Below are 27,285 nucleotides of genomic sequence, written 5' to 3' on the forward strand. Positions count from 1 at the left end.
TCATAGAAGATGAGACTTGTGTCTCTGCAGAATAAAAATAGGCGTTTTCCAATCGGTAGTCGTTTTCAAACCGGGATGGTTTTCATTGGATGGTTCAGAAACGCCCATCCCGGTTTGGAAACGTCCACTGACTATTACATTAAGATCCCCTGTTTTCATTGGATAGTTGAAAAACGCCTATCCCGATTTGGAAACACCCATAGATTGAGAAACTCCCATTATTGTTCCGCAGAGACCTACATCGAGTAGATAGACAGCATGCAGTTTAAATGTAAATGTGCCCAACTGCAGAGACACCAATGTATTCAAGGTATTTTATTTTCAAAGTTTTAACATTGAAATGTGTATGTGATAAGGAGCAAAGCAAGCTAATTTATTTCTCCTTTTCATTACTAAAGGAAAGGCTAGATATCAAGGGATGCAGCAGGCTACATTCAAGGCTGAAGACAAATACACCTCAGAAGAGCAAGTACAGTAACTTGCCAAAAAATAATTGCCTCTGTTCTGCAGATACATAATCATTTGGATTGACCAGTAAGTGTTTTATGCACGTGAAATCAAACTTTTAAAACAAATGTATTTTTGGTGGAAGTTTTGAAAATAGGTCATAGTTAAACTATCCACAGTCTATAAAAACTGAACATAAAATATTAAAACTTCACATATATTAAAACAAAATTTCATTCAAAACATGGTTTCTTTGTCATTTCTTCAAAAGAAGCATTTTAATAGTGCAACAGTTAAAACAAATCCTACCAACCTTCAGATTAACCTTGCTCACCTTTAGATTAACCCTAGTATTATTTGTGAAATTAAGCAATAATGCTTTTATGATTATTCTCAGTCACACATGTATAAAACATGAATGATGTTCAAGCCTCATCTGGCAGGACATCAAGATTCTTGAGTGTGTACTGCACAGTTTCTTAAACAGAAGGATGATTTTAACCAAATATAATTTAATCTGTTGTCTCAACATCTCCTTTCTATAAAGAAAGAAAGGTGATGAAAAGGGAGATATTATTATTTTACAAATGTTTAGGTTAGGTTTTTTAACACTTAGTCCCAACATCAGAGTGAATATCTATACCTAACATCTTGCAAGTCACCATTTTGTGTAGTTGCCACAAAAGCTGACGGCATGGGGATGCATAATGCAAAGTACGGCTGAAATGATTAGTCGACGTTATCGACAACGACAAAGATTGTCTACAAAAATTTTCATTGTCTAATTGTCGTTTGATGTCATTTAATATAACATGAGATCATACGAAACTCTAATGACACGAGAGCAGCACTGCAGTTTGCGCCTGACTGAGGAGAGGAAGAAAACACAGCTCACAGTCCAGATGCACTCTAAATTTTCACAGCCTCAGGCGATGTAGATCGCAAAGTATGAGGGGAATTATAAAAAAATACCAAATAAGTAAATACAGAAGCACTCTCGTTGTGGAATAAGTGGAGCTGGAGCTGCTGTTCCACTGAAGCAAAACTTGCGCGTCGAGCGTTTTTAAAGGAAACACCCCGTCGTTACTACTTTAATGCAGTTATATATAATGTGCTATAGCTTTATTAAAGTTCAAATAATAAGGAAGCAGGTCATGTAAATAACTACAAACTCCGAAACTGGCATTTCTCTGTGCGGTCAGCGCCTCTTCTATGAGTTGCGCGAATGTCCCGATCTAAGGGGTAGAGACTGAAACTGCACCCGGCTGATGAACACTATGTCGTGGGGACGCTTGTCCCCCCTCATGCGCGCACGATTAATGCAGCTAGATTATAACGTGATGGCTCGCAACTTATTGAATCATAATATGTATCTCTGCATTTCTTATCGTGAAGAAAACTGGCAATATGCAGCTTTATTAATATGAGAGTTTTTTTTTTTTTTGTGAGTTAAAGATGGATTGAAGTGAACAAAAAGGTGAGAGAGGGTAGTACCCATTACACACTGCAACAAAATACACTTTTGATTTGTTTTTGTTTTGGCATGTTTTCCAATATAAATACCTAAAACTCATTTAAAACAATGTACATTTACCTTAGCAGCTATATTGCAGAGGAAAAAATTGTTATCTGAGAATGTTGACTATAATATTAAAAATACAAATATTTTTAAATATTTAAAAATCTTAAAAAAAAAAAAAAAAAAAAAAGATGCATTCACCTGAGAAGCAGCATATAAGATATTTAGACTTGCTTTATGAGAAGCGATCTTGAATAAGTATATTTTGTCTTTACTGCACTCGCAGAAGTATAACCAAGTGAAAAAATGCACTTATTTGTCTCTGAAAGCAAGTCTAAATATCTTATGTTGCTTCTCAAGTAAATGTATTTTTAGACTATTTTAAATGGGAAAACAAGACAAAAACACTTGATGATAATAATGGGATTTTTTTGCAGTGGATTTGTTAATGAATTAAACTTAGTAAAGTTTTTTTTTTCCTTTAATTCAGTGAATGTCATTTAGAGGTATTTTTAAAAGATGATTTTGTCTGCTTTATTGTAGCAAGCACGTTTAATACAATCTTTTAATTTGGCACAAGCTGAATAGTCAGTTAAGAGCTAATCGTTGCAATAATTGCTCAAATAGTCGAATAATCGTTCTAATCATTAGATTAGTTGATTATCAAAATAATCATTAGTTGCAGCCCTAATGTAAAGCATTTGTCAATAGCAAGGTAACTTAAAATAGTGATTCATACAATGCAATCACTTTCATTACTTTAAATAGCCAGTAACAGCTAACCGTTAAGCAGATGGTAGTACAGACTAAAATATGGCTCTACATACATATATATATATATATATATATCTATCTATCTATCTATCAGGGCAGTATGTTTACAAAACATGTCTGTTGGAGTTTTGTAAGGAGCAATGACCATGCAGTGTACACATATTACAGGCGTTCCATCATATACTGTAGTGTTATTTGCAAAACATGCACAAGTCAAATGAGGTCACCATAACTTGTGCATTACTCTTGTAACCCACATGTAAAGATGCAGTTAATAGGAAAAGGTTATTTTATTGCCAAAACTTGTACCTTTAGTACATGCATCATCAAATGTTGCCACAAAATCACAAATTAATGTTAAATTGAAAACATTGTTATTGAGTTAAATATATTTAGTCACTAGAAACTGAACAGGTTGAGAAAATCTCATTACAGAAAGATGGGACCTTAACTAAAGAGTTATATCTGCATTTAATTCAACCTCTAAATATACAGTATGGTTACTCTGATAACGTTAACATTCAGGTTTTATCTAAATCACTTTTCAATGAACTTTTTATTTTGCTACCCAAGACACTTCTTTCAATCCTTTTACAATTTTTGTCAAAAGAGTTGTGGTTAACTAAATTGTCAGTTGTTCTGGGTTCTCCCAAACAATAAACACAATCGTTAGCAGCACCAAAATGTACATTATGATGCAGACTTTGCTGATAATAGCTGGTGAAAACATAAATTTATCGAAAGCTACAGGAAACAAAATAACAGTAAAATATCAGTGTTGTATTAGGGACCACCTGCTTTATATCAACACTGTAACATGGACAACTAATAAAAATTTCTTCTTTTATGCACTAAGCATAGTTGTAGTCCGCAAATGGGTTCTTATTGGCATACTGGCTATTTGTTTTGGCCTGTTAAGACAGTAATAACAAATGTTAACCTCAGCTTTCATTCTTCAATCTTTCTTTACACCTAGAACATCCATTCATGCATGCAGTCCTGGACAGATTTATTTTATAGACAAAACCTTTAAAGGCAGCAGCATGGAAACATTGATTTTCCCCTTCATCATAATTCAGTTCTACTTGAGAAACTTGACCATAACAGAACATTCAATGGAGATTTTTTCTTTTCTGATCCACAATCACACTCCATTAGCAAATGTAGCATTGGTTTCCTGACTGATGCTCTCTTTGACCTCTAGGGGCAGTGAATCAAAAAGGTGGTCCTCTACAATGAGACCATTTCGTCGCAAAAGACGACATTGTCCAAGCTGTGCTGGCAGGCGATCCAGGCAGTTCCCCTTCAGCTCAAGATAAGTCAGCTGCAATAGCTGGCCAATTTTCTCTGACAGCGAAGTAATGCAATTGTGCCCAAGAGACAAGGTACGCAACTTTGTGCATTTGAACATCTGCTTGGGAACCACTTCTACTTTGTTTCCTGTGATGGCAAAGTGCTGTAGATTCTGGAGAAAGCCCACATCGGGAGGAATCACTACAATTGAGTTATGACTGACATCCAGGTATCTTAGTTTAAGAATATTAAAGAGAGTTGTAGGCAAGGTCTCTAGTTTGTTATGGGAAAGATAGAGGAACTCTAGGTTTTTGACATGGCTTATGGACAATGGAATGGAGATAATTTTATTGTGCCACAGTTTGAGGCAGTTAAGCCGTTTGAGGTGCTGAAAGCTGATGACCTCTTCAATGGTACGAATGTGGTTCGATTTCAAGTCCAACTCCTGTAGACTGGTCAAACTAAAAATTGCATGCGGTATCCTCTCCAGTTCACAATTATGGAGCTCAAGCTCAGCAAGGTTCATCATCTTTTTCAAGCTATTTAATACCACAAGTTTTGTGCCATCATTGTGTACCACAAGTTTGATCAGATGGGGTGATAAGTCTGTAATGTTAGTCGGAATCTTGGTAAGGTTGCTCTTGAGATGTAGGATCTTCAGATGCCTCAGGTCCCTGAGGGACTCCAATCCAATCATTTTATTATTCTCGGAGTTCAAGTTTCCCACCAAGTAAAGCTCTCTCAGGTTCTTTAGCATATAAACCCAAGTGGGAATCTCTGCTACGTCTGTAAACTTGACATGAAGGCACCGGAGGTGATCGCGGAGGCAACTGAATGCAGTCTGTTCAACTTTGGCAGGGCAGTGGTAAAAGTGCAACTCATGGAGGTTGATCATCTGGGAAATTTTTGCTGTGATACGAGCCTCTGGGATGAGCTCTAGTTTCAGGACCTCTAAATCAGTGAGGTCAAAGACTGCATCAGGCACACCTGAAAGCATGAAAAGATGCAGCTCAAGCTTCTCTTGTGCATTGCAAGTCACATGTTGCCGTAGTTTCTCGAATGTCCACTCGTGGTTTAAGCTGATTTCCCGCAGTTTATTCTCGCTTACCTCTGAGAGAAAGACACCAAAACGTTTTGAGTACAACTGGTCATACTGGTCCACCATGTGAAGGAGAAAAGCAAAGTCATTCTTCACATCTGGAATATCACTAAAACTGCTTTCTTCTCTAACTTTCTCAAAGGAGTACTCTTTAAGAGGCCGCCTAAACAGCCAAAAAAGAGTGTAAATGCAAACCAAGCCATAAACAAAAATGAGGACAATGTAGCTAACAAGAAGCTTTTTCAACATGAAAGCCATGTTATGGGTACATTTAAATTTGGTGTATCCAGTTAAATGTTTAATATCTGGCTTACAGTCATGGTCAAAATTAATGGAGGTGACAAAAGTCATAGTGTAACACAGGATCAAAATAAATTTGACTGTTTTTATTATAGATTGAGCAACATAAAATTTGTAGATCAAGTCACTATCCTCAACATGTGCACGGAATTTCCTCACTTTCTCAAAAAGGGCTTTAGCTTGCTCGCCATCCTTTTTATCAAGTATTGTCATGCTTGGGACATCAATGACTGGCTTCTCTGCAGAAAACTTAATGCTAGATTTTGCAAGCATGGGTGTAGACTGATTTGGACTTCCCTCTTCACTGCTGGTGGAAAGATGCTTTGGTAATGTAGAGGCTCCTGTCAATCGCTGCTTATTCTCTTCGGAGTCTTCACAGGCGGTCTCAGACAATGCCTTGGTCGTCCAAGGAGACTCAAAACACTTAGCCAAAATAGACACAAAATGTTCAATTTTGGAACTGGTCTTTGGATACTTGAACCAAAAGTTACTGCTTACCATAAGTACAATGGTGTGAATGAGAGCGAGATATGGAAAGTACTTCGAATACCAGGGGAGGGCAACATGGTAGCACATCTGATTAACAAAGACATACTGCTGAAAATCCAGGTTTGTTCGTAGACCCATAGGCTGAGGATGACTGACAGCAGACAGGTGTGGGAAGTGTATCTGGTGGACAACACTGTCGGTTTGTTCTTTACTTGCCAAAGTCACATGGCCTCCTCCCCCCCCTGAGCCAAAAGCTTTCTCTTGTTGCCTTTCTGTGGGTATGGAGTTAGGGTCTTCCCACGATTCTAGAACAGGAAGGCAAAACACCTGATCTTTGGTTAACTGCATGGTGCCTGCAAATATGGCCAGCATAAGCATGACCACACCCAGGTAATCCATAAAGACGTCCCACCATGGTTTCAGTATACGATAAGTTGGCTGGATGTCATTTAAAGAGGCAACTTCTGTGAGGGTAAACATTCCTATATGAAAACATAAAAACAAGTATTTAGTATTTATACAGTTAAATAAAGATTAATTTTTGTTAGGTTTCTTTATGCTAATAAAAAAATCATGGTCAGTTGCTCCCATGTCAAATACAGGTTTGACACACAAAAAAATCTCACTCTCACTTTACATGACAAATAATGTACAGCTGTAAGGACTGGTACACCACTAAAGATAACAAATGTCTCCTATTACTTGAGAGGCATCCTAGTGTCTCTTCCCTGTATCAGTTTCCAAAGCATAGAGCTTGATCATTGCCCAAGTACTAAAGTACTGCATTAGACTACCTTATTAGATTATCAGCCTTAGTGGGTCAACACTAAACTGCATGAAGATAATAGTGCTGTAGTGGTGAGTTTGGCCAAAGATAATGTTTTCTTTAATATCAAGTTGCAAGAGTCTACTCTAATTTTCAGGCATTTTGCAGGGGTGATATTCATGTGTGCAGCTCTTCTTTCACATTGCTAAGACTTACTCATAAACATCCAATAGCCATAAGTGAATGACCTTTTCACTGGCAAGGATCAATTGACTGAATGTCATGATGATTAATTCATTTGTATTTCACTAGGCCAATCAAGCTGTTAATTATGTTAATCAAAAACGGTGAACATTTTTGTCAGTATGTTATGATTATTGTTGAATGATTAAGTTATCTCCTTATAGCAATGCATTATCAGATTGCATGTCGTATTACTTAATACCTTCAAGATATCTACAATGTGGACTGCGAAGATCACTGTGGTGGTAAGGGGAAAAAAGGGGACATTTACAGCCTCTAGGCCTCTAAAAAAGGCTAGACTTGCTTTCCCCAATCACATTCCTTCCATTCATCACACCAACTATTCAAGTCACAAGCAATTTGTTCTTTTGCTTTAACTGTCCTACAGATCTTACAAGATTTACAGAGACTTTGATGTTAACATTTCAATTAAGGAAGAAGAAAGAACCTAAGTAGGATAATGGACAGTAATATGGAAGGAATGTTTCAGTTTAAAACGCACTGAATGTTGTATTTTAGGCAGGGTATACTGTATGTAACAGATTAACTTTAACGGAGTAACTTTTTGCACTAGGTGTAAATAGCACCTGCCACACAGCATGGCTATTTAAACTCCAATTGTCTGGTGGAAACAGAAATTGAAGACAAACTGTGCCCTGGTGTCACCGCAGTGCCATGGAGTGTAACGACGGTGTGGACGTGCTTAATTCTGCCTTTTGTCCCAGTTTTTCCCATGCTTTTTCCTGTCTCCACTCTTAATATTTCCTTTAAGACTACTAATAATAAAAAATAATGAATATAAAGATTGATTTATTCACAGTGAAGGTCGTGGAGTTGAGAGGAAGGTTTGATCTGGGTAAAATTAACCATTGTGTTATTGTAGTGACAATGTTTTTTTTGGCAGAAGCCATAGTTTTATAATGCAATTTACCATAATGTTACTACAGTAATATGGTGTTAGAGTAACCATGTTTAATTGTGTGATTACTATGATTTTACTACAAAATGCCATGGTGATACTATGATTACTGTAGTAAAACCATGGTTATTTTTTGTAAGGGAAGGTTAGGTTTAGGGGTAGGATTTGATGTAGGGTGTCTGTTGGACTCTAAATAAACATGGTAAACATGCTGCAGTAATAACCCTATATTGTATGTTAGGTTTTTTTTTTATCCCCTTTTCTCCCAAATTGGAATGCCCAATTCCCACTACTTAGTAGGTCCTCGTGGTAGCGCAGTTACTCACCTCAATCTGGGTGGCGGAGGACAAGTCTCAATTGCCTCCGCTTCTGAGACTGCCAATCCGCGCATCTTATCACGTGGCTCGTTGAGCATGACACCGCGGAGACTCCGCATGTGGAGGCTCATGCTACTCTCCGTGATCTACGCACAACTTACCACGTGCCCCATTGAGTGCGAGAACCACTAATCGCAACCACGAGGAGGTTACCCCATGTGACTCTACCCTCCCTAGCAACCGGGCCAATTTGGTTGCTTAGAACACCTGGCTGGAGTCACTCAGCACACCCTGTATTCGAACTCACGACTCCAGGGGTGGTAGTCAGTGTCAATACTCGCTCAGCTACCCAGGCCCCAAATGTTAGTATTTTTATAATAAATGTGCAAATAGCATCTAACACTACTGCACTTAGTGCAAAGATGTTTTTTGTTGCTATTTGCACTTAGCACAAATAGCCTCTACCTAACTTAATAGTGTAATCCTCCATTAACTGCAGCAGACTTGGCCATCTCCTTTCCTCAGCAATAATTGCTCTGTAATTTGGTTCTATTACACAATATCTTGTTTAGTGAAGTCAAACTGCCATAAAACAACAATTACTAATGTGTTGCCAAGAGATTAGAAAAGTACTCATAATTTCTTAAAATTTAAATCCAAATTCTGCCTGGATATTCCAACATGTTTATCTATTTTGGAAGATCTGTCATTTTTAAAAGACTAAACTTACGCTGAACTTATCACTACTTTGATGGTATTTCAGTGTCAAAAAATTATAATAATTTCTTGAAATAAACAATTAATATAGGTCTATCAAACTAAGTAGAAATAGAGAACACAGCTACCAGCTAGACTGCTTAAAAATCAAGTCACCCAATAAAAGGCAAATCAGGACTCCTTTATTACAAGACTTCAGAAAACATCTGACCTCATGGCTTTTCCCACACTTTACCCAACTTAGTTTGCTAGCTATTGGTTCTGAAAACCATCACACACACTCACACTGTAGCTTTATGAGCTGTGGATCAGAGAAGGCTGTTTGCAAATTGTTTGAAGAGTCTCTAGAATATCCTGTTCCACTGCAACAGCACACAAAACCGAGCATTTAAAAATAAAGAAAACTCTTCTCGATTAATAGTTTTCCATTCCCTTTGCTTTGTCTATCACCCACATTATGGATGCATTTTTCTATAGTACAGCCTTCACCAGGGCTATCGCTAAAATTCAGCGGGCCGGGGATAACATTTTTATTGGTGAACCCCTCTCCCTTCACTACACAGGCATTCAAAGACAGCAAGGACACGCACGCATACATACAATGGAAAAAAAAAATGAAAAAAAAAAAAAAAAACTTGGAATTAGCCAAACTTTATTACAGGGCAATCACTGTTTCAGACCTAACAAGTGTACAGTTGAAGTCAGAAGTTTACATACACCTTAGTCAAATACATTTAAACTCAGTTTTTCACAATTAATTACATTTAATCGTAGTAAACGTTCCCTGTCTTAGGTCAGTTAGGATCACTACTTCAAGAATGTGAAATGTCAGAATAATAGTAGAGAGAATTATTTATTTCAGCTTTTATTTCATCACATTCCCAGTAGGTCAGAAGTTTACCTACAATTTGTTAGTATTTGGTAGCATTGCCTTTAAATTGTTTAACCTGGGTCAAACATTTTGGGTAGCCTTCCACAAGCTTCTCACAATAAGTTGCTGGAATTTAGTCCCATTCCTCCAGACAGAACTGGTGTAACTGAGTTAGGTTTGTAGGCCTCTTTGCTCACACACGCTTTTTCAGTTCTGCCCACAAAACTGGACTTAGGTCAGGGCTTTGTGATGGCCACTCTAATACCTTGACTTTGTTTGTCCTTAAGCCATTTTGCCACAACTTTGGAGGTATGCTTGGGGTCATTGTCTATTTGGAAGACCCATTTGCGACTGAGCTTTAACTTCCTGGCTGATGTCTTGAGATGTTGCTTCAATATATCCACATAATTTTCCTTCCTCATGATGCCATCTATTCTGTGAAGTGCACCCCCACAACAAAGCACCCCCACAACATGATGCTGCCACCCCCATGCTTCACGGTTGGGATGGTGTTCTTCAGCTTGCAAGCCTCACCCTTTTTCCTCCAAACATAACAATGGTCATTATGGCCGAACAATTCAATATTTGTTTCATTAGACCAGAAGACATTTCTCCAAAAAGTAAGATATTTGTCCCTATGTGCACTTGCAAACTGTAGTCTGGCTTTTTTATGGTGGTTTTGGAGCAGTGGATTCTTCCTTGCTGAGCAGCCTTTCAGGTTATGTTGATATAGGACTTGTTTTACTGTGGATATAGATACTTGTCTACCTGTTTCCTCGAGCAGCTTCACAAGGTCCTCTGCTGTTGTTTTGGGATTGATTTGCACTTTTCACACCAAATTATGTTCATCTCTTGGAGACCGAATGCATCTCTTTCCTGAGCGGTATGATGGCTGCGTGGTCCCATGGTGTTTATACTTGCATACTATTGATCGTTCTGATGAACGTGGTACCTTCAGGCGTCTGGAAATTGCTCCCAAGGATGAACCAGGCTTGTGGAGGTCCACAATTTTTTTTTATGAGGTCTTGGCTGACTACTTTTGATTTTCCCATGATGTCAAGCAAAGAGGCACTGAGTTTGAAGATGGAAGGAAATATGCTTCTGTTTTCAATTACAGTAAATAGAATTTTAGAAAAGCCCTTGTTTGAATACTTTAATTTATTTAGCAATTTATACAGCCCAACAGTCCCATAAAATAATAGGCCTATTAACAGGTCTGTCACAGGCTCACTTTTTTCCTATATTATATGCACTTTAACATATAGTAATTTGCTTTCAATTCCTTTTGTTCCACCAGTTTTTTTATTTTGTTTTTATTTATAGACACAGAAAGGTGTGTTCTTTTTATTTATTTATTTATTTATTTTTTAATCTAATTAAAGTTTTGCGAAGACAAGCTACATTCTTCATCTATATGTTCAAGTATACATGACACAATGTATAATTGAATATTTGAAGGACGGCAGCTATGCAACTGTTAAATATGCATCATGCATCACCTCTGTCTTTCGGAGCAAGCGCACAATGCCGAGGCCAATTGTGGTCCGAGTAATATGTATACATGCTGGACAAAGCTGAGCTACAATCGCATTATCTAGGTCTGTTGGTTCGTCTTTGCAAAAATTGGACTGGTATGATTTCATTCTGACAAAAGCATTTACATCACATTATAAAAATTATTCTTCGATTTATTGACTGAAATCAAACTTTTAAAGTGCATATAAAAGTACCAACTATGACTCTGTGGCACTATTAAAATGCTGATTTGTTTTTTGAGCAGTTCAACATGTCAACCAATGGCGTGAGCTCTGGGCAGGATAGCCTGTTTTTGTTCAAACAATGTCAGAAGGGGACTGAGTGGAAGGCACGGAAGTAGTGTTTAGGAAACCTGTTTGGAAACAATCATTTTTTATTCAATTTGGTGTGGCTAGAACTGCAGAAATTACTTAAACTTTAAATACAAATTCAAGGCAGACAATTGACCGAGGATATTATTTTCTCTAATCAAGATAGCAAACATCACAATTAAATAGGTTTCCCCACAAACTGAACATTCCTTGAAATCCTTTATTTCTACAACATTACTCTTTAATCCAACCAGTATGGATTAGAGGGCTAAAATTATATCTGGGATTTAGGCTCATAAATCAGGTTTGCATTAGCAATTGTTGTTTTTCACTGTTTCTCCATCCATGGTTATGAGCAGCCTCAGTCTCAGAACCTCACTTGGGTAACAACCCTAACCCACAAAAAACACAATTACTATCACACCTAACCTCAGTCTGAGCTTTTACTTCGTAACTAGGTCATGGTTGCAGCTGTAATTCCCATTTGCTGGGTCTCAATGTTTTTTTTAAATGACATCTCTGATAACCAATCATATTTCTTCATGTTATCCTGCAGATTTTTTCAATGTTGGGGCAACCATATGTGTCCCAGTGGCATTCATATAAACCCACCAAGCACATTATTAGGAACACTATGGTCCTAATAAAGTGCCCGACGTGGTTTTCTACTATTGTAGCACATCCGCCTCAAGGTTCAACATGTTGTGCATTCTGAGATGCTATTCTGCTCACTACAATTGTACAGAGGGGTTATCTGAATTACCGTAGCCCTTCTGTCAGCTTGAACCAGTCTGGCCATTCTCCGTTGATTTCTCTCATCAGCAAGGCATTTCCGTCCACAGAACTGCCTCTCACCAGATGTTTTTTGTTTTTGTAATCATTCTGAGTAAACTCTAGAGACTGTTGTGTGTGTGAAAATCCCAGGAGATCAGCAGTTACAGAAATACTCCAGCCCGTGTGGCACCAAAAATCTTGCCAACGTCGAAATTGCTATTCTGATGGTTTACATGAACATTAACTGAAGTTCCTGACTCCTATCTGCATGATTTTATGCACTGCAGCCACACGATTGGCTGATTAGATAATCGCATGAATAAGTAGGTGTACAGGTGTTCCTAATAAAGTGCTTGGTGAGTGTATGTCCAGAGATTATAAATATTTTGCCAGGAAATCCTTAAATGAATTGAAATAGCACATATATAGATGTGCTAATTCTAAACTCTAAATGGGTAAATATCAGCAAAGCCAAAACAGTACTGAATGCATGATGTGGGAACTGTTGAATATCTGTTCATTGCAACACCTGCTCAGTCAAGTATAAGAAATCAAAGTCAAGAAACCCAGGGAAGTAATAAATATATAGTGCTAGTGCAAATAAATATTGCAATCCCACATCCATAAATGTGTCTCAAAATTACAGCAAAATGAACTGGTAAATCTAAACTGCATAAATTCACATTATGATACAAAAATTACACTTGACAGCACAGGCTGCCGGGCACAACTTAAGTCCTGCTGCATGCACTTGTAGGAATGGCCATGGTCAACAATAAATTGCGGGGGGAAAAACAGAACTATTAAATTTTTTTTATAATATATAAATTATAACATCACAGTTTTAAATATGTCAACTTAAAAATATATATTATTTCATTGTTGTATTAATTACATATTTAACTACATTTTTAAACCTTAAATATCACTATTAATGTCACTTTTTTAAATTACTTATTTATATTATTTACAAGTGTAAATAATATTCCTAGTCCTCCATACCTATTAGAATTGATGCAACTGGTTATACTGCAGCATGACTGTCTGTACATTGTGGCTCCTTCAGAAAGTGCCAAAGCCATCTTGCTTAAAGTGCTCTGAACATCACCACAAATACGACCTTAGGACACAGTCAAGTTAAACAAGACACTCATGTAGATGCTATACTCCAGAAATGTCTGTGCAACATAACGTACATACTTACTGTCTCCTATCAACGTCATCGGCATTGACGTTTGAGAAATTCCGCCATGCACTTCATTAAGTCCAGAGAAACTGAACACATTTCATCCAGTTGCCGTTGCAGGAACGGGAACACTGTTTGAGACAAATCTGCGCTTCGCTCGCGCGGGAGACGTCGTTTTTAACGGCGTCCAAGCCATTGTGTTTCGACACCGACTAGGTAACTTTAGCATTAGGCTGACGATATATAAACGACACAGCTTTACTCTCCGATCAGTCATAAACTACAACAGAACGCAGTTTGCTGGACCGCACTGGAATATTCCCTACGAACGCAAACCGGTGTCTTGTGTCTTCGTGGCTCTGTGCAGATTAACGCCACTCAAAAGCAAAAAATCATAGGAGGGCTGATGAAACTGTAGTGTTTAAACAGAAAAGTGACGGTGCAAAAGGGGCAACTTACTAATCATTTACCAGAGAAGGCTTTACACACATGTGAGAGTCCCCGCTCCAGTCATTATTATGATAGTCAGTGCCGAGCGCACAGCAGCAGAGTCAACCAGTCTGCACCAGTTCTCTCTACACTGCATATCAGCCACATCTAGACCAAACAAACACACATTTACAGGATTATACATACCTCAAACTAAAGCTATAATTTTAAAAACGCCAGAGCTTCCACGATATCCATGCTTGTGAAGTGATGAATGGGAAAAGTAATGTCTGACTCTAATACACAGAAATACAGTTCAGTCAGATTGAGGAAGTGTGTGTGGGCGGAGCTAAAGTTCACGGGGGGATTTACGCTCCAAACACCTGATTGTTGCTCCTAAGTTACTAAGCAACGAAACCCCATTTGTTGTTCTTGAATACACGGCTGATGCATTGTAACCTCCAGACCTTAATAACTGACTAAACAAACTTATCATTTAGGCAACTGGAAAGAAACGTTTTTCAAAAAAACAACTTTGAATTTAATTTAAAATAAGGGAAATCGGTCAGATTTTACAACCAGTTAAAATTAGCATTAGAGATTATAGCTTTACAGAAAAAAAAGAAAGGAAAAAAAATAATAATCGTAGAGTCCAAAATAAAGTTGGTTAAACTCTAAACTCAGTGTTTCTTTTAAACCAGCTCAATCTTATGAATTTCCTGTATTTCTTTATATTTTTATCACCTTTACTTTTTTTGTCACCAAGAGATAAATAATAATAATTCCTTACATTTATATAGCGCTTTTCTAGGCACTCAAGGCGCTTTACATAGTATAGGGGGGAACAGGCCCAGTTCCAGATCAAAATCACTGCGGGTGCTTCTGAAAATAGTGAGGGTGCTCTGTATAAAGTGGAGATGTATCGTAATTACTATTTTTTTTTTTTTTTTTTTAAACATTAAATCATGTTTAAATACTAGGCTACTAAAACAATGTAAAGAGAGGGTTTTATTTTTATTTTTTTTATGTACAAATCATTTATTGCTTCATTTTGTTTTGTTTTTTCTTCATGTGATCTGTCGCTGAAAATGACAGCAAAATGCTGCGCCTGCAGATAAGAACATACTGATTAGCAAAATCATACACGTTTGTAGGTTTTGATGCAGCATTTTGTGTGTTTGCTGGGATTCAAGGAAATCTGCTTGCCAGTTATAAGGCTTACATATTCAGCTGAGCAGAGGTGTGCTATTATTTTGGTACAGGGGCCACATGAGCTGTTAAGTAGAACATGGAAGAGGGAAGATACAAATTTCAGCTTATTTGTATTTTTTAAGCCCAGAAGTAGAAGTGCACTCATGCACTTAATGAATGATGCACAATTTTCTGAAGTGTGTACTGACTGATGGGACCATTCTGTGATTGCTTGAAGTTTTGCTGCTACTTTTCTATCATGTGTTAGTAAAACTGAGTAAAGGCTGAATAAAATAATTAATTGTTTATTTTACCATACTTCACTGCAGTGGTAATTTAGTATTCAATTTAACACTCTACATCACTAGTCTGGTTTAATAGTAAAATAAAATATTCTGAAATTATAGATTCTAAAAGCTTATTTTAATGTTTAAAGTTGTTTTATTCTGAAAACATTATCAACCTGTATACACGCTCATGGGTCATGATGTATGTCTCATCAATTGTTTGTTTGGCATCCCATTCAGCACACAACTGAATAAAACAGGCTGCATGACAGTGATAAATGATTACTGGCAGAGTAACATTCACATACAGGTGTGAGGGACATTTTACAAATAACACAAAAAAACAGTCCTATTCCTCTCTCACTCGGATTTGCTCGCATGTCCCCTCCATGTGCGAATGATGCGAAGATCTATTGGGATTTTACTAAAGATCATCACTGAAAAGGTTTGCTCGCAGACTTGCCACTAAACAGCACACGCAGCCTCACGAATGGACGTGGAGTGGCTACATCACACTTTTCTTTGAGCAGAATATTGCACTGTTGAGCGTTAAGTATTTTATTTTTTTCGAAGAGGAGAAAGCGCGCACTCGCACACATGGTTGGCAGATTGCATAAATTAAGTATGACATAAGGTGAAATATTTCCAATTTGTGCAAGTATATATCTCTGATTGGGATGTTGTATCTATTATGACAACCCTGAGCATATTAAATACTTGTGGATATGTGATAGGTCCCAAAGCCAGATAAATGAAAGCTCTAATAAAACACATTCATGATAAATCGACCCGCGGGCAGTAATTTGCCCTGGTCTGCAATTGAGGGTGCGCTCAGGTTCATTTGAGCGTGCTTAGCACCCTCAAGCACCCCCATAGAACCAGGCCTGAGGGGGAATCTCCTCAACCACCACCAGTGTGCAGCATCCACCTGGATGATGCGATTGCAGTCATAGTGCACCAGTACACTCACCAGCTATTGGTGGAGAGGAGAGAGTAGAGTTATAGAGCCAGTTAATGGATGGAGATTATTAGGAGGCCATGATTGAGAAGGGCCAATAAGGGAATTTGGCCAGGGCACCAGGGTTACACTCCTACTCTTTATGAGAAGTGTCCTGGGATTTTTAATGACCACAGAGAGTCAGGACCTCAGTTTAACATCTCATCTGAAAGACAGCCTTTTTACAGTATATTGTGCCCATCACTATACTGGGGCATTAGGACCCACACAGACCACAGGGTGAGCACCCCCTGCTGACCACCCTAATACTGCTTCCAGCAGCAACCTCAGTTTTCCCCAAGAGGTCTCCCATCCAGGATCAACCCTGCTTAGCTATAGTGGGCAACCAGGCAAGAGCTGCTGGGTGATATGGCTGCTGTATTCAAAACAGCATAGGACCATAGTGTTCCTAATAAAGTGCTCGGTGAGTTAATATGAATGCCACTGGAACACATATGGTTGCCCCAACAATGAAAAATAGGGCTATACTATTAAAATATTATTTCTATTACAGCTGATATGGATGAACAAGATAGGAAAAACAAGCTAAAACATAATAGTACCCTATAAACCTATTGAGTAATGATAATAATAATACACACATTTCGTTCACAGTAAATGCATGCCTTTTCAAGTTGTCTGTCTTTTTCATATGTAAATAAATGTAAATAAATAAATGTTTTACAAGAAGTAAGCCATATGGTTGCAAATAAGATTAAAGAGGCTTTGCCCTCTGACCCCACTGGACAATCAAGTCTTGCAGGTTTACCATACTTGTATTTTAATGCCACATTAACCTAATAGTGTAGGTCATATTTAGTGTTAAGGTGAGGGTCGGAAGAGGGTTTGCATGAACAGCTATTTGCACACACAGAGGGAGACAAAGGACGGTAGATAACAGAAACCCTTAAAGGTCTTTGTCTCGGTGTTTGTTTGAAACACAGAATGACAAGATGAATCCCACATTCTACACTCACATTTGTCCCACAGGCAAATTCTGGGTACAGGAGGGCAGTTCTTGGCACTCACACCTTTGCCTTTTCAATAGCCATGTAGCCATCTAAATACAGTGGAAGACTAGCTTAGCTTTAGCTCTGGGAGAAAATGGCTGAAAGACTGCAAGGAACAGCAATTTCTAAGACTGTGTTTAAACATGCTTTAAATTGAAGCTAATCTACATAAACTGGTTTATTTTGCATTCAAGTCTGTATTGTCCTCTGATGGGAACCTTGAAAATGTCCTTTTGCCTCTATCCACCGTTCCACTGACAGCTGCTATTGATTTCACCTTGTCATGGTTGAACAGATAGCCATCTTCTCTTCAGGGTGAATCATCAAGATCAAAGTGTCCAGGGTCATTAGCTTGCTATCGATTTATAAAGGCCTGGGGTCTAGTGAAGAGCTTTTCCTCACTTCTGCACTTTGTGCAACACTGAAAAGCACTTCAGTCACAGACATAGGAAGAAATGGCAAGACCTTCCTGCAAAAAATGTCCCCACAGACAACACATAAATAAATGTAATCATACCATGCAAATGGCTACATGCTCTACTTTGCATTAAAAATAACTGGAAAAGGATTTGTTCACCCAAAATGAAAATTCTGACATAATTTTCTCATGTTGTTTTAAACCTGTATGACTTTCTTTTTTCCATGGATCACAACAAATATTTTTTTAATAATGTACTGGTTGCTCTTTTCCATGCAATTACAATTAATGAGGATTGAAGCTTTCAAGCTTAAAAAAGGATGCAAATGTAACATTAAAATATAAAATTAGAACGGGTTGTGAGCAATGTTCCAAGTCTTTTGAGGTTACAAAATAGCTTTGTGTGATAAACAGACTGAAATTTAAGTCATGTTGACATCCAGCCTAGAGTTAACATGAGGCATGACAAATGTCTAATTTGCAAACTAATCAGATCAGCTTTTGAATCAGATATTTTCAATAAATTGGTTGATTCACCAATTTATTTGTTGATACAGTTTGAATGATTCATTAACAAACCAAACTGATCTGTTCAACTCACTGCCTCCATTCAGTTACAGCAGTTAAAGCTCAAACCTTATTCACAGCAGCACCATCTTTGATTTTCAAAGTTAATGAAAACGAGGCTGTGAGGGATAGACTTACCATCTCTTCAATAACATGCACGGTATAAAGCTGTATAAAGCTCCTAGAGCCTATCTGATTTTCCACAACTCACTGATTTTCAACTCATTTTGTCTGGAGTTTTTTTATCTACTGAATGTTCTTGGAAAGATATTTTTCAATGTTTTGATCGCGGAATGATCTAAAAACACTTTAAACTGCAGTACAGCCCATTGAAGAGTCTGTACATCTGTCCCTTACAGTCTCATTGTCAATGTCAAAAATCAAAGATGGCACTGCTGTGAATAAGGTCTATACTTCAGTCAGACGCAAAGGCTAGCCGTATACGTACAGGACGTGTGACGCAAAATTCTTCATTAGCCAAGTGCTCGAGCACTGAACGCGGGCGGCCCAATTTTTCTAACCGTGTGTACTCGGATCGTGCAAAATGTGCATGCCCTGGGGAATTATTTGCACTAATTAGTGGGTCTACAAGGTGGCAGCACTCAGTGAGCCATTGCTGTCATGAAGAAGCGCTGGAAGATGATGTAATCTTTGGTAAACAACAGGAGACAAAGGTGGAAACAACTAAAGTGAATGCGTGTGAAGAGCGCATGTGTGTGTGGAGATCACGAGATACCTGCATTTGTGTAACTAGAGTATGAAGAAATATAAAGACCTTTATGGGTCTCAGCCCTTGATGAGAAAAACTCTGGTATCTTATAGCAGTCAAACGCGCATGCGGCAACCACCTGTTTATGCGCAGTGTCAAATTAAATATACTCTGAAATACTAGCGTTCGACTGTTTGCGTCAAATCTGAAATATATTTTGGGCTTAAGAGTTTGAGTTTGGAATAACAACTACATTTGAGTCATGTTTTCACCCAAAGCTATCATATGGCTTCAGAAGACTGGGGAACATAGAACACTCAACATGATCACATGGGAAATCGTCATGTATCCAAGAGTTCCAATACCCTAGGATCGGCCACATTATGCCGACTTGCTGACAAGCGGCATCTCCCATCAGATATTTTTGCATCAGATCCACTGTGTTTACCTTCACTTGTGGTGTGACCGGAAGCATGCTGTGTCAGCACTCAGCAGTGTGGAAGACCCCGATTCAGATCCTGCAGTATAACCAGGAAGTAACACTTCCCGCTTTGGCCACTGGGGACATTGTTTCAAAGTTATGAAAGCACAGACTGAACAACATGAGAGTAAGTAAATGATGACCCAGTTTTCTTTTTTGGATGAATTAATCTAAAACCACAATCACTGAACAGATATCAATGTTGTTTTCTATATTATTACTTTGCTAGCAACTTCAGTTTTTGTTAAATCACTATGCAGAGACATTAGCCCTGTTCACACATGCAACCAGATAAACTACAAGAAAATCACTGCGTTGCCTTTACTGGTAAATGTACCACATGTGCTGTTCACACACACCATTAGTATGGAAATTTATAGGTAATGATACAACTTCTTATTAAGAGAACTTGCCAGAGCAAAATTTACCGGTACTTTCAAAAAAGGTTGTGTTCACACGTGGCCTCTAACCTGAAAAATACTGTAAATTGTCTGGAAAAGGCTGTGTCACAGTGACAAGGCCATTTTAGTTAAACTTGTAACAAGTTAGCGACACTATATTCAGTCCATGTGGATGTGAATTCACTGAATTTCAATGAAAGTTAAGGAATTCCTTGAAACTCTGCCTGTAAAAGCTAAATGTTCATGAGCTAAACACACAGTAAGGGGTATGCTGCAATGTTTTTGTGAGTAAATGCAAAGAATGTGTACAGTCTTGCATACAAAGTGCAGGACAAGTGATCAGGCAAGAGTTAAACATATCCCTCTTCTTGAAAAAGATTGTGGAAGTACTATCTGCTTTTGGTTAAAATAATTACATTGCCTGCCATAGATCTTAACATGGTGTTGTTTCAGTATAGTAATTACACTAAATATGTTCTAAAAAAAATAAAAAATAAAATAAAAAGGTATTTGCATTTCCACTTTTGTTAGAAGTTAGAATGTATGCTACAAAACACTGCAAAAGCTTAAATAAACAAATAAAATTAATCAGTGTCATATTGGTATCATATTAATATATTGTTGTTGTTGCTATTAGCTCTCAGTATAACCCTCTGTAGAGAAAGACGCATTAAAGACTTTTTGGACTACATGTTGTACAGGAGACAGAAGACCTATCCGTGCATTCTCCTTTTAAATGTACCAAAATCAATACATTTACAATATTTAGCTGAAATGTACCATATTCTGTATCAAACAACCATATATAAGGCAGATGTAATGCCTTTGTAAGGAGCTAAAGCTGTGCACTTGTGCTCCTAATTGGCTTTTAACTGTATACCAGGCCATGTCTAATCTATCATTATCCATATCCCTCACAGCTGATCATGTAACTAAACAAACACTTTCTGACCCCTATTTGGAGCTTGAGCATGAGATGTGATGAGAGACAAATGCAAGCCTCAGCCCTGGGTGTTTACCATGTAAGTGGCAGTTTATAATCAAAGGCAGTCTCTTTGCAACCCACACGCGCACCTGTCAGACATCTTTTAATTTTGAATGTCTGTCTTTCTCGCACACACAGTTCCATCTTTGATAATACTCTTTTAATTGAATAGTGTTGCTTAATACAATATCAAGAATTCTTACTATCATTGTTAAAGGTAAAAATAACAATAATTATCAATATTTCTTTTTCATAGTTAAACACTTGGTAAACCTGGGTGAAGTAAATTTAGAAATAAATCTACATTTCAAACAGAACAAGATCACTCAAAATGCTTTCAAGCTTTTAAAAAGAAACACACATTGGAGCACATTCTGGGCAAAATAAAATAAATACATTGAAAATTGTATTTGGGTTCATTTGTTTTTTTGTTTTGAAATTTAAAAACAAAACAAAAAATTACCTAATTTCTTGTGTTTATTGCTCATGGATATATACAGCTTGAATATTTGATTTGCACATGGATTACAAAATGGATTACTCTCATTTTTAATTCTGAACATAAACATTCTTCCAAACATTAGACAGTTGCATATTTATTACAACACTGCTTTCGCTTGTTAAGCAACCAGACAATGGATATATCCAGCAACATACAAACTTGAGCAGCAATAACTCGCTAAGATGCCATAGCTCCGGTTTTTAAAGGCAGGGCATAGATTATTATAAAAATGTTGTAATGCGAATTACCAAACATAACCACAAATTCACACATTTCTATGAATTATAAATGACTCTTCCATTAGTGAGTTAATAGCCTACTGGTTAATGTTGTTTTGAAACTTTGTGCATTCCCTCGGTTGTTTTCTGCTCACTGAAAAGCAGCTGAAATTGTAAAATATGATGGCTAATGGATTTGCTCCTTACACAATACAGATGTGGCCTTTGAGAATGCGTGACCAAAAAAACCCAAAAAACATGTTGCATCACAGGGCATTAGACGGCGAAGAACAGACATGATCAGTAGGGGGCAGTCATGTTTTACTCTTTGAACACCGATTGCTAATTGTTAGTGAACCCATGCATATAATGTTTAAAATAGTCATGTTGTCAGCAGAAAACAGTAGTGAGAACAAAAATCACAAAAAGCTATAGCAAGTGATATTGAGCCTAATCAGCAATGGCTACACAACTGTTAGCTTTAAGTATACTTTCTCAGGAGGTCACATGACGCCATGCAAGAAGCAGACGCGTGAGCGACAAGCTCTGCGCACTTTGCTAAATTTTAAATACTTTTCATGTTATAATCTGGTGAAATTTGATACACCCAGTTACACATTTGCTCTTTGAGGCAAAACATGGCAAAGAAGTCAAAATCCTCGGGCTCTGGAGACATTAAAGACACTTACATGTTCAGGATGAAAGCCCCGACAGGTCTACAGACCTGGGACTCGATTTGGATGGCGCGGCGGGAGAGGTGATCAAGCGTCAGTTGTCCAACATGTCGGTGATGTTGACGAAGGTTCTTGCTGACTTGGAGGAACTCGCTGTAATACGTCGATCGATTACGGCAATGGAATTAAAATTCTCTGAGATAGTTACAAGAGTGACTGATGCTGAAAGACATCCGCCCGTGACCAAAGTTGATTTGGAACATCTCCTTGAAAAGCTTGAAGATCTTGAGAACAGAAGCCACAGGAAAAACTTTCGAATTGTTGGAATTCTTGAGCATGAGGAGGGCAGAGATATGGTGAAATTCCTAGACAAGGTTTTCCCGAGTCTGCTCGACATAACAGGCCACAAGCTGGAAATTGAGCGAGCTCACAGATTTGCTGAGGGAGATAGGCCCCTATCGATTCTGGCCAGATTTCTGAGATCATCCGATAAAGATCTTGTGTTGCGCCAGGCGAGGAGCAAAAGGAAGCTTTCTTGGAAGAACCATAATATTTTCTTGTTCCCGGACCATGCGAGTTCGACAAGAGAGAAACGCGATCGGTTCAAGGAATGTAAGAAACTCTTACATCAGCGAAAGATCACTTTTGCTCTGATGTTTCCGGCCAAACTGAGAATAGAAACAAAGGACGGTCGCAAAGTATTTACATGTCCCAATCAGGCAATGTCTTTTATTGAATAAATGGGCGGTGTTTCTCATGTGAGTGGGTCGACTCGCTGTACTTACTCTGGCTTTTGAGGAAGCTGGGCGTCATTTTGGTTTCTTTTTTCTTTTTGCGTTGGCTCCACCGAGCGGCTGGAGTTTGTTTTGTGAATAACACTTTTCCTTAAAGAAACTTGTGCATTGACCAAAGATTACTTTTGCATTGAAGTTCCCGGCCAGTTTGAGAGTGGACACTATGGATGAACGCAAAATATCTACATGCTCACACAAAGGATGTCTTTTATAAAGTTGACAGATTGTGTAAGTCATGGAATATACTTTTATGCGGCCTCCGAGTGAATTGACTTGACCATCCAGGGAACCAGGATGCTGGTTTTGTTTCTTTTTGTATTGGTTCCGCCTAGCGGCTGGAGCTTGTTCTATTGAATAACACTCCTTTGGAACAGCTGTGGATTAATCTGTTCGTTCTTCGTGCTTATTCCTCCTGCTGGCTGGAGTTTGTTTTGAGTATTTTTACGGGACACTGGAATGATTACATCATCCACTGAACTCATAAAAGCCAGCTCACTGAACATTCGTTTGTCTGTCCGAGGAATCTGAATGGTTTTATATCAGCTGGAATTTGTTTTGTGAAAGATCACACCTTTGAGACAGTTCTGTGAATGAATCTGCACGTTCTTTGTGTTCATTCTTCCTATTGGCTGGGGTTTATTTTACAAAGTATTTTCTGTTATGTAATTTTGCCTCACAAATTTGTGAGGCAAAATTGAGCAATCCGATGGCAAAGTTGTCGTGGTGGCTCGTGGGTGTTCATGGACCTTTTGAGTTTAGAGGGATTGTCGCCGGTTGGTGCTTTCGTGCACGGGCTTAATGTGCACGTTTTCCTTTTTTCTGTTTGTTTTGTTCGGGGGGAAGTTCAGGGTTTGATTGTTTCACTAATGTGGGTCTGTATAATTTTGTTTTTGACACACAATTTGTTTTTTCTACTATATCAAAATGTCAAATGTTAATATGAGTGTACTATCTCTCTCCACATGGAATGTAAATGGGATGAGACACCCCATAAAAAAAGGAAGGTTATTACTTTTCTTAAACGTAAGAAATATGGTATAGTGTTTCTTCAAGAAACACATCTCTCCCTGCAGGAAACTGAACAATTTGGGAAGATATGGGGTGGACATGTTTTTTTTAGTGCTGGCTCAAGTAAGAGCAAGGGAGTCATTATATTGATTAATAAACATCTACAATTCAAATGTCTCAAACAGACTAAAGATAAATTTGGGAGAGTCATTATTGTTTTAGCTGAAATTCAAGGGCAAAGTTTGCTTTTGGTTAATATTTACGCACCTAACGCTGATGATCAGGGCTTTTTTATAGATCTTGAAGGGATGCTGCAAACCACTAGCACCCCTCATGATATAATATTGGGAGGAGACTTTAATCTTTTGATGGACTCAGTCCTTGATCACAATGAAGCAAAAGTGTGTAAACCCCCTAGAGCAACACTGACGCTTCACAGGATGTGTTAAAATCTTGGTCTTACGGATATTTGGAGACTTTTGAACCCATCTGGTAGGGACTATAATTTTTTTTTTCATCAGTCCATAAGATTTATTCTAGAATAGATTTTTTTTTTTTTTTTTTTTTTTTTATATCCAAATCCCTCATTTCATCTGTTGTTGATTGCTCAATTGGAAATATCTTAGTCTCCGATCATGCCCTGGTGAGTTTAGAGGTGTTGCCATATACAGAGAAAAATAAATCATATAGTTGGTGCCTTAATGTGTCCCTTTTGCAAAATCCTGATTTCCAAAAAATGTTAAAGACTGAAATCAATGTTTATATGGAGACCAACTGGTCCTCAGTATCCCTCTGTGGGCGTGGCTTGGGAGGCACTTAAGGTGGTTCTTAGGGACGGATCATACACTATGCCTCATTCACCAAAAAATCCAAAGCACGAGAACTTGTGGAGTTGGAAGGAAATATTAAAAATGCAGAGGCAGAGCTGAAGCGCCGTTTGTCATCTGATGGCCTCAGAGAATTGACACGATTGAAATACAGATATAATACTATTTTGTCGCGGAAAGTGCAATTTTGGCTTTTCAGGGCAAGACAGTCATACCTTGAGTCAGGGGACAAAGCAGGAAAACTTTTGGCTAGATATATAAAGCAGAGAGAGTCTCTTTCTATCATTCCCTCAGTGAAGTCTGCTGGTGGTGAAATATTTACCTCGGCCATTTATATTAATAATGCTTTTAAAGAATTGTACTCTGATCTCTATAGTTTCACGTCTTCGTCTACTGATGAAGATATTAGAAACTTTGTGGAACCATTAGATCTCCCTAACCTGACGACTGAGCAAAAAAAATCTCTTGATTCTGAGATAACCTTGGAGGAGCTTGGCGAGGTTATTAAGGCCTTATCTACAGGTAAGGCTCCGGGGCCTGGCGGCTTTGCCGCTGAGTTTTTCAAATCTTATGCTACAGAACTGGCTCCACTTTTGCTAGAAGTTTATACTGAATCATTAAAGAATGGAAAGCTCCTGCCAACCATGACACAAGCCCGGATCAAAGATCCAAGTGAAAAAAGTTACCGTCCAATTTCCTGATCCAGTTAGATGTGAAAATTTTGTCAAAAATTCTGGCTAATTGATTGAGTAAAGCTATGACATCTCTTAATCATATAGATCAGGTGGGGTTTATTCAAGGCCGTAGCTCTTCTGATAACATTAGGTGTCTCATCAATATCATGTGGTCAGTAGCGAATGAACAATCTCCAGTTGCTGCCCTCTCACTTGACACCGAAAAGGCATTTGATATGGTAGAATGGGATTATCTTTTTAAGATTTTGGAAATGTATGGGTTCGGGAGTACTTTTATTGGTTGGATTAAGCTACTTTATAGACACCCTGTAGCGGCGTTACAAACAAATGGACTAATTTCAGATTATTTTACTCTGGATAGGAGCACCCGGCAGGGTTGCCCTCTTTCCCCATTATTGTTCTGTCTTGCCTTGGAACCATTAGCAGCTGCGATAAAGGAGGATGATTTTCCAGGGGTGATTGTGGGAGGTATTTATGCAGATATTTTATTATTCGTCTCTGACCCTACTAGATCTATGCCTTGCCTCCACAGAATTATTAATTCCTTTTCCAAGTTCTCAGGATTCAAAGTCAATTGGTCTAAATCCGAAGCTTTGGCTTTGACAGCGTACTGCCCAATAACGGCTTTTCAGCCGGGCGCCTTCCAGTGGCCCAAACAGGGAATTAAGTATTTGGGAATTTTATTCCCAGAAAATGTGTCTGATTTAGTTAGTTAATTTTGACCCCTTAATAAAAAGTTTTTCGAATGATGTGGACAGGTGCGCTTCATTACATTTATCGATGATTGGGAAGGTTAATGTTATTAAAATGAATTGTATTCCAAAATTCAACTACCTACTACAATCTCTCCCTGTAGATGTCCCCCTCTCTTTTTTAAGCAATTTGATAGTATAGCAAAGTCCTTAATTTGGAATGGAAAGCATCCTAGGTTACATTCCAACAAGTTACATAAGCCGATTGACAAAGGTAGGCTAGGCCTACCCAAGATTTTTTTATTATTATGCGTTCGGTCTCAGACATTTAGCTCATTGGTCACTTCCACCTGAGAGAGCCCCTCCCTGGTTTAGAATTGAACAGAAAGTTATTGCCCCTATTTTACTATTACAAAGCCTTTCTATTAAACTAATTGGAGAAGTTCAGTCGCACCCCATTATCTCGCGTCTGCACGTGCTATAGACAAAAGTGTCCAGAGAGTTTAATTCAGACATTTATTTAAATGTTGCCTCAAGCATATGGCTAAACCCAAAGTTGCGTATTGGTGAGTCCCCTTCCTGTTGATCGGAGTGGATTGAGAGGGGTGTTGAGATACACTCGGTGACCTATATGAGAGTAGTGTGTTGAGATCCTTTGAAAATTTGCTCCAACATTTCAGGATTCCCAGATCTCAGTTCTTCAGGTACTTACAGCTGCGCCACCTTCTTTGTACTATTTTTGGGAGTAGCATATACCCCCCTAAAAGGGCAGATACTCTAGAGGTGGTGATTACTGCTTTTGGAAAAGGTCATGAGGCATCAGTGTATTACTCCATGTT

General features: G+C 38.2%; 2 protein-coding genes across 4 annotated transcripts in view; both read right to left on the bottom strand.

Annotated features, from left to right (window-relative positions):
* Positions 1-3,011: 3,011 nt before the first annotated feature.
* On the bottom strand, positions 3,012-14,318 carry LOC127449631 (volume-regulated anion channel subunit LRRC8D-like). 3 transcript variants are annotated; one of them, XM_051713157.1, is made up of 2 exons: positions 14,198-14,318; positions 3,012-6,403 (listed from the first exon to the last, which is right to left on the bottom strand). In XM_051713157.1, the coding sequence occupies exon 2, from the start codon at positions 6,399-6,401 to the stop codon at positions 3,885-3,887; it is 2,517 nt and encodes an 838-aa protein (XP_051569117.1). In that variant the 5' UTR covers positions 6,402-6,403; positions 14,198-14,318; the 3' UTR covers positions 3,012-3,884. The 3 variants fall into 3 exon arrangements, with proteins under 3 accessions (XP_051569117.1, XP_051569116.1, XP_051569118.1); XM_051713156.1 differs by lacking the exon at positions 14,198-14,318 and adding an exon at positions 13,580-14,184; XM_051713158.1 differs by lacking the exon at positions 14,198-14,318 and adding an exon at positions 13,378-13,455.
* A 1,341-nt stretch (positions 14,319-15,659) lies between these two features.
* Positions 15,660-27,285, bottom strand: part of LOC127449632 (volume-regulated anion channel subunit LRRC8C-like) — a 33,466-nt gene continuing 21,840 nt past the window's right edge. Inside the window, exon 4 of the transcript XR_007898763.1 lies at positions 15,660-17,944. The gene's annotated coding sequence lies outside the window, so the exon portion shown is untranslated. The remainder of the gene's footprint in view (positions 17,945-27,285) is intronic.

The sequence above is a fragment of the Myxocyprinus asiaticus genome, chromosome 12 (genome assembly GCF_019703515.2).
Source record: "Myxocyprinus asiaticus isolate MX2 ecotype Aquarium Trade chromosome 12, UBuf_Myxa_2, whole genome shotgun sequence".
NCBI classification, from domain to species: Eukaryota; Metazoa; Chordata; class Actinopteri; order Cypriniformes; family Catostomidae; genus Myxocyprinus; species Myxocyprinus asiaticus.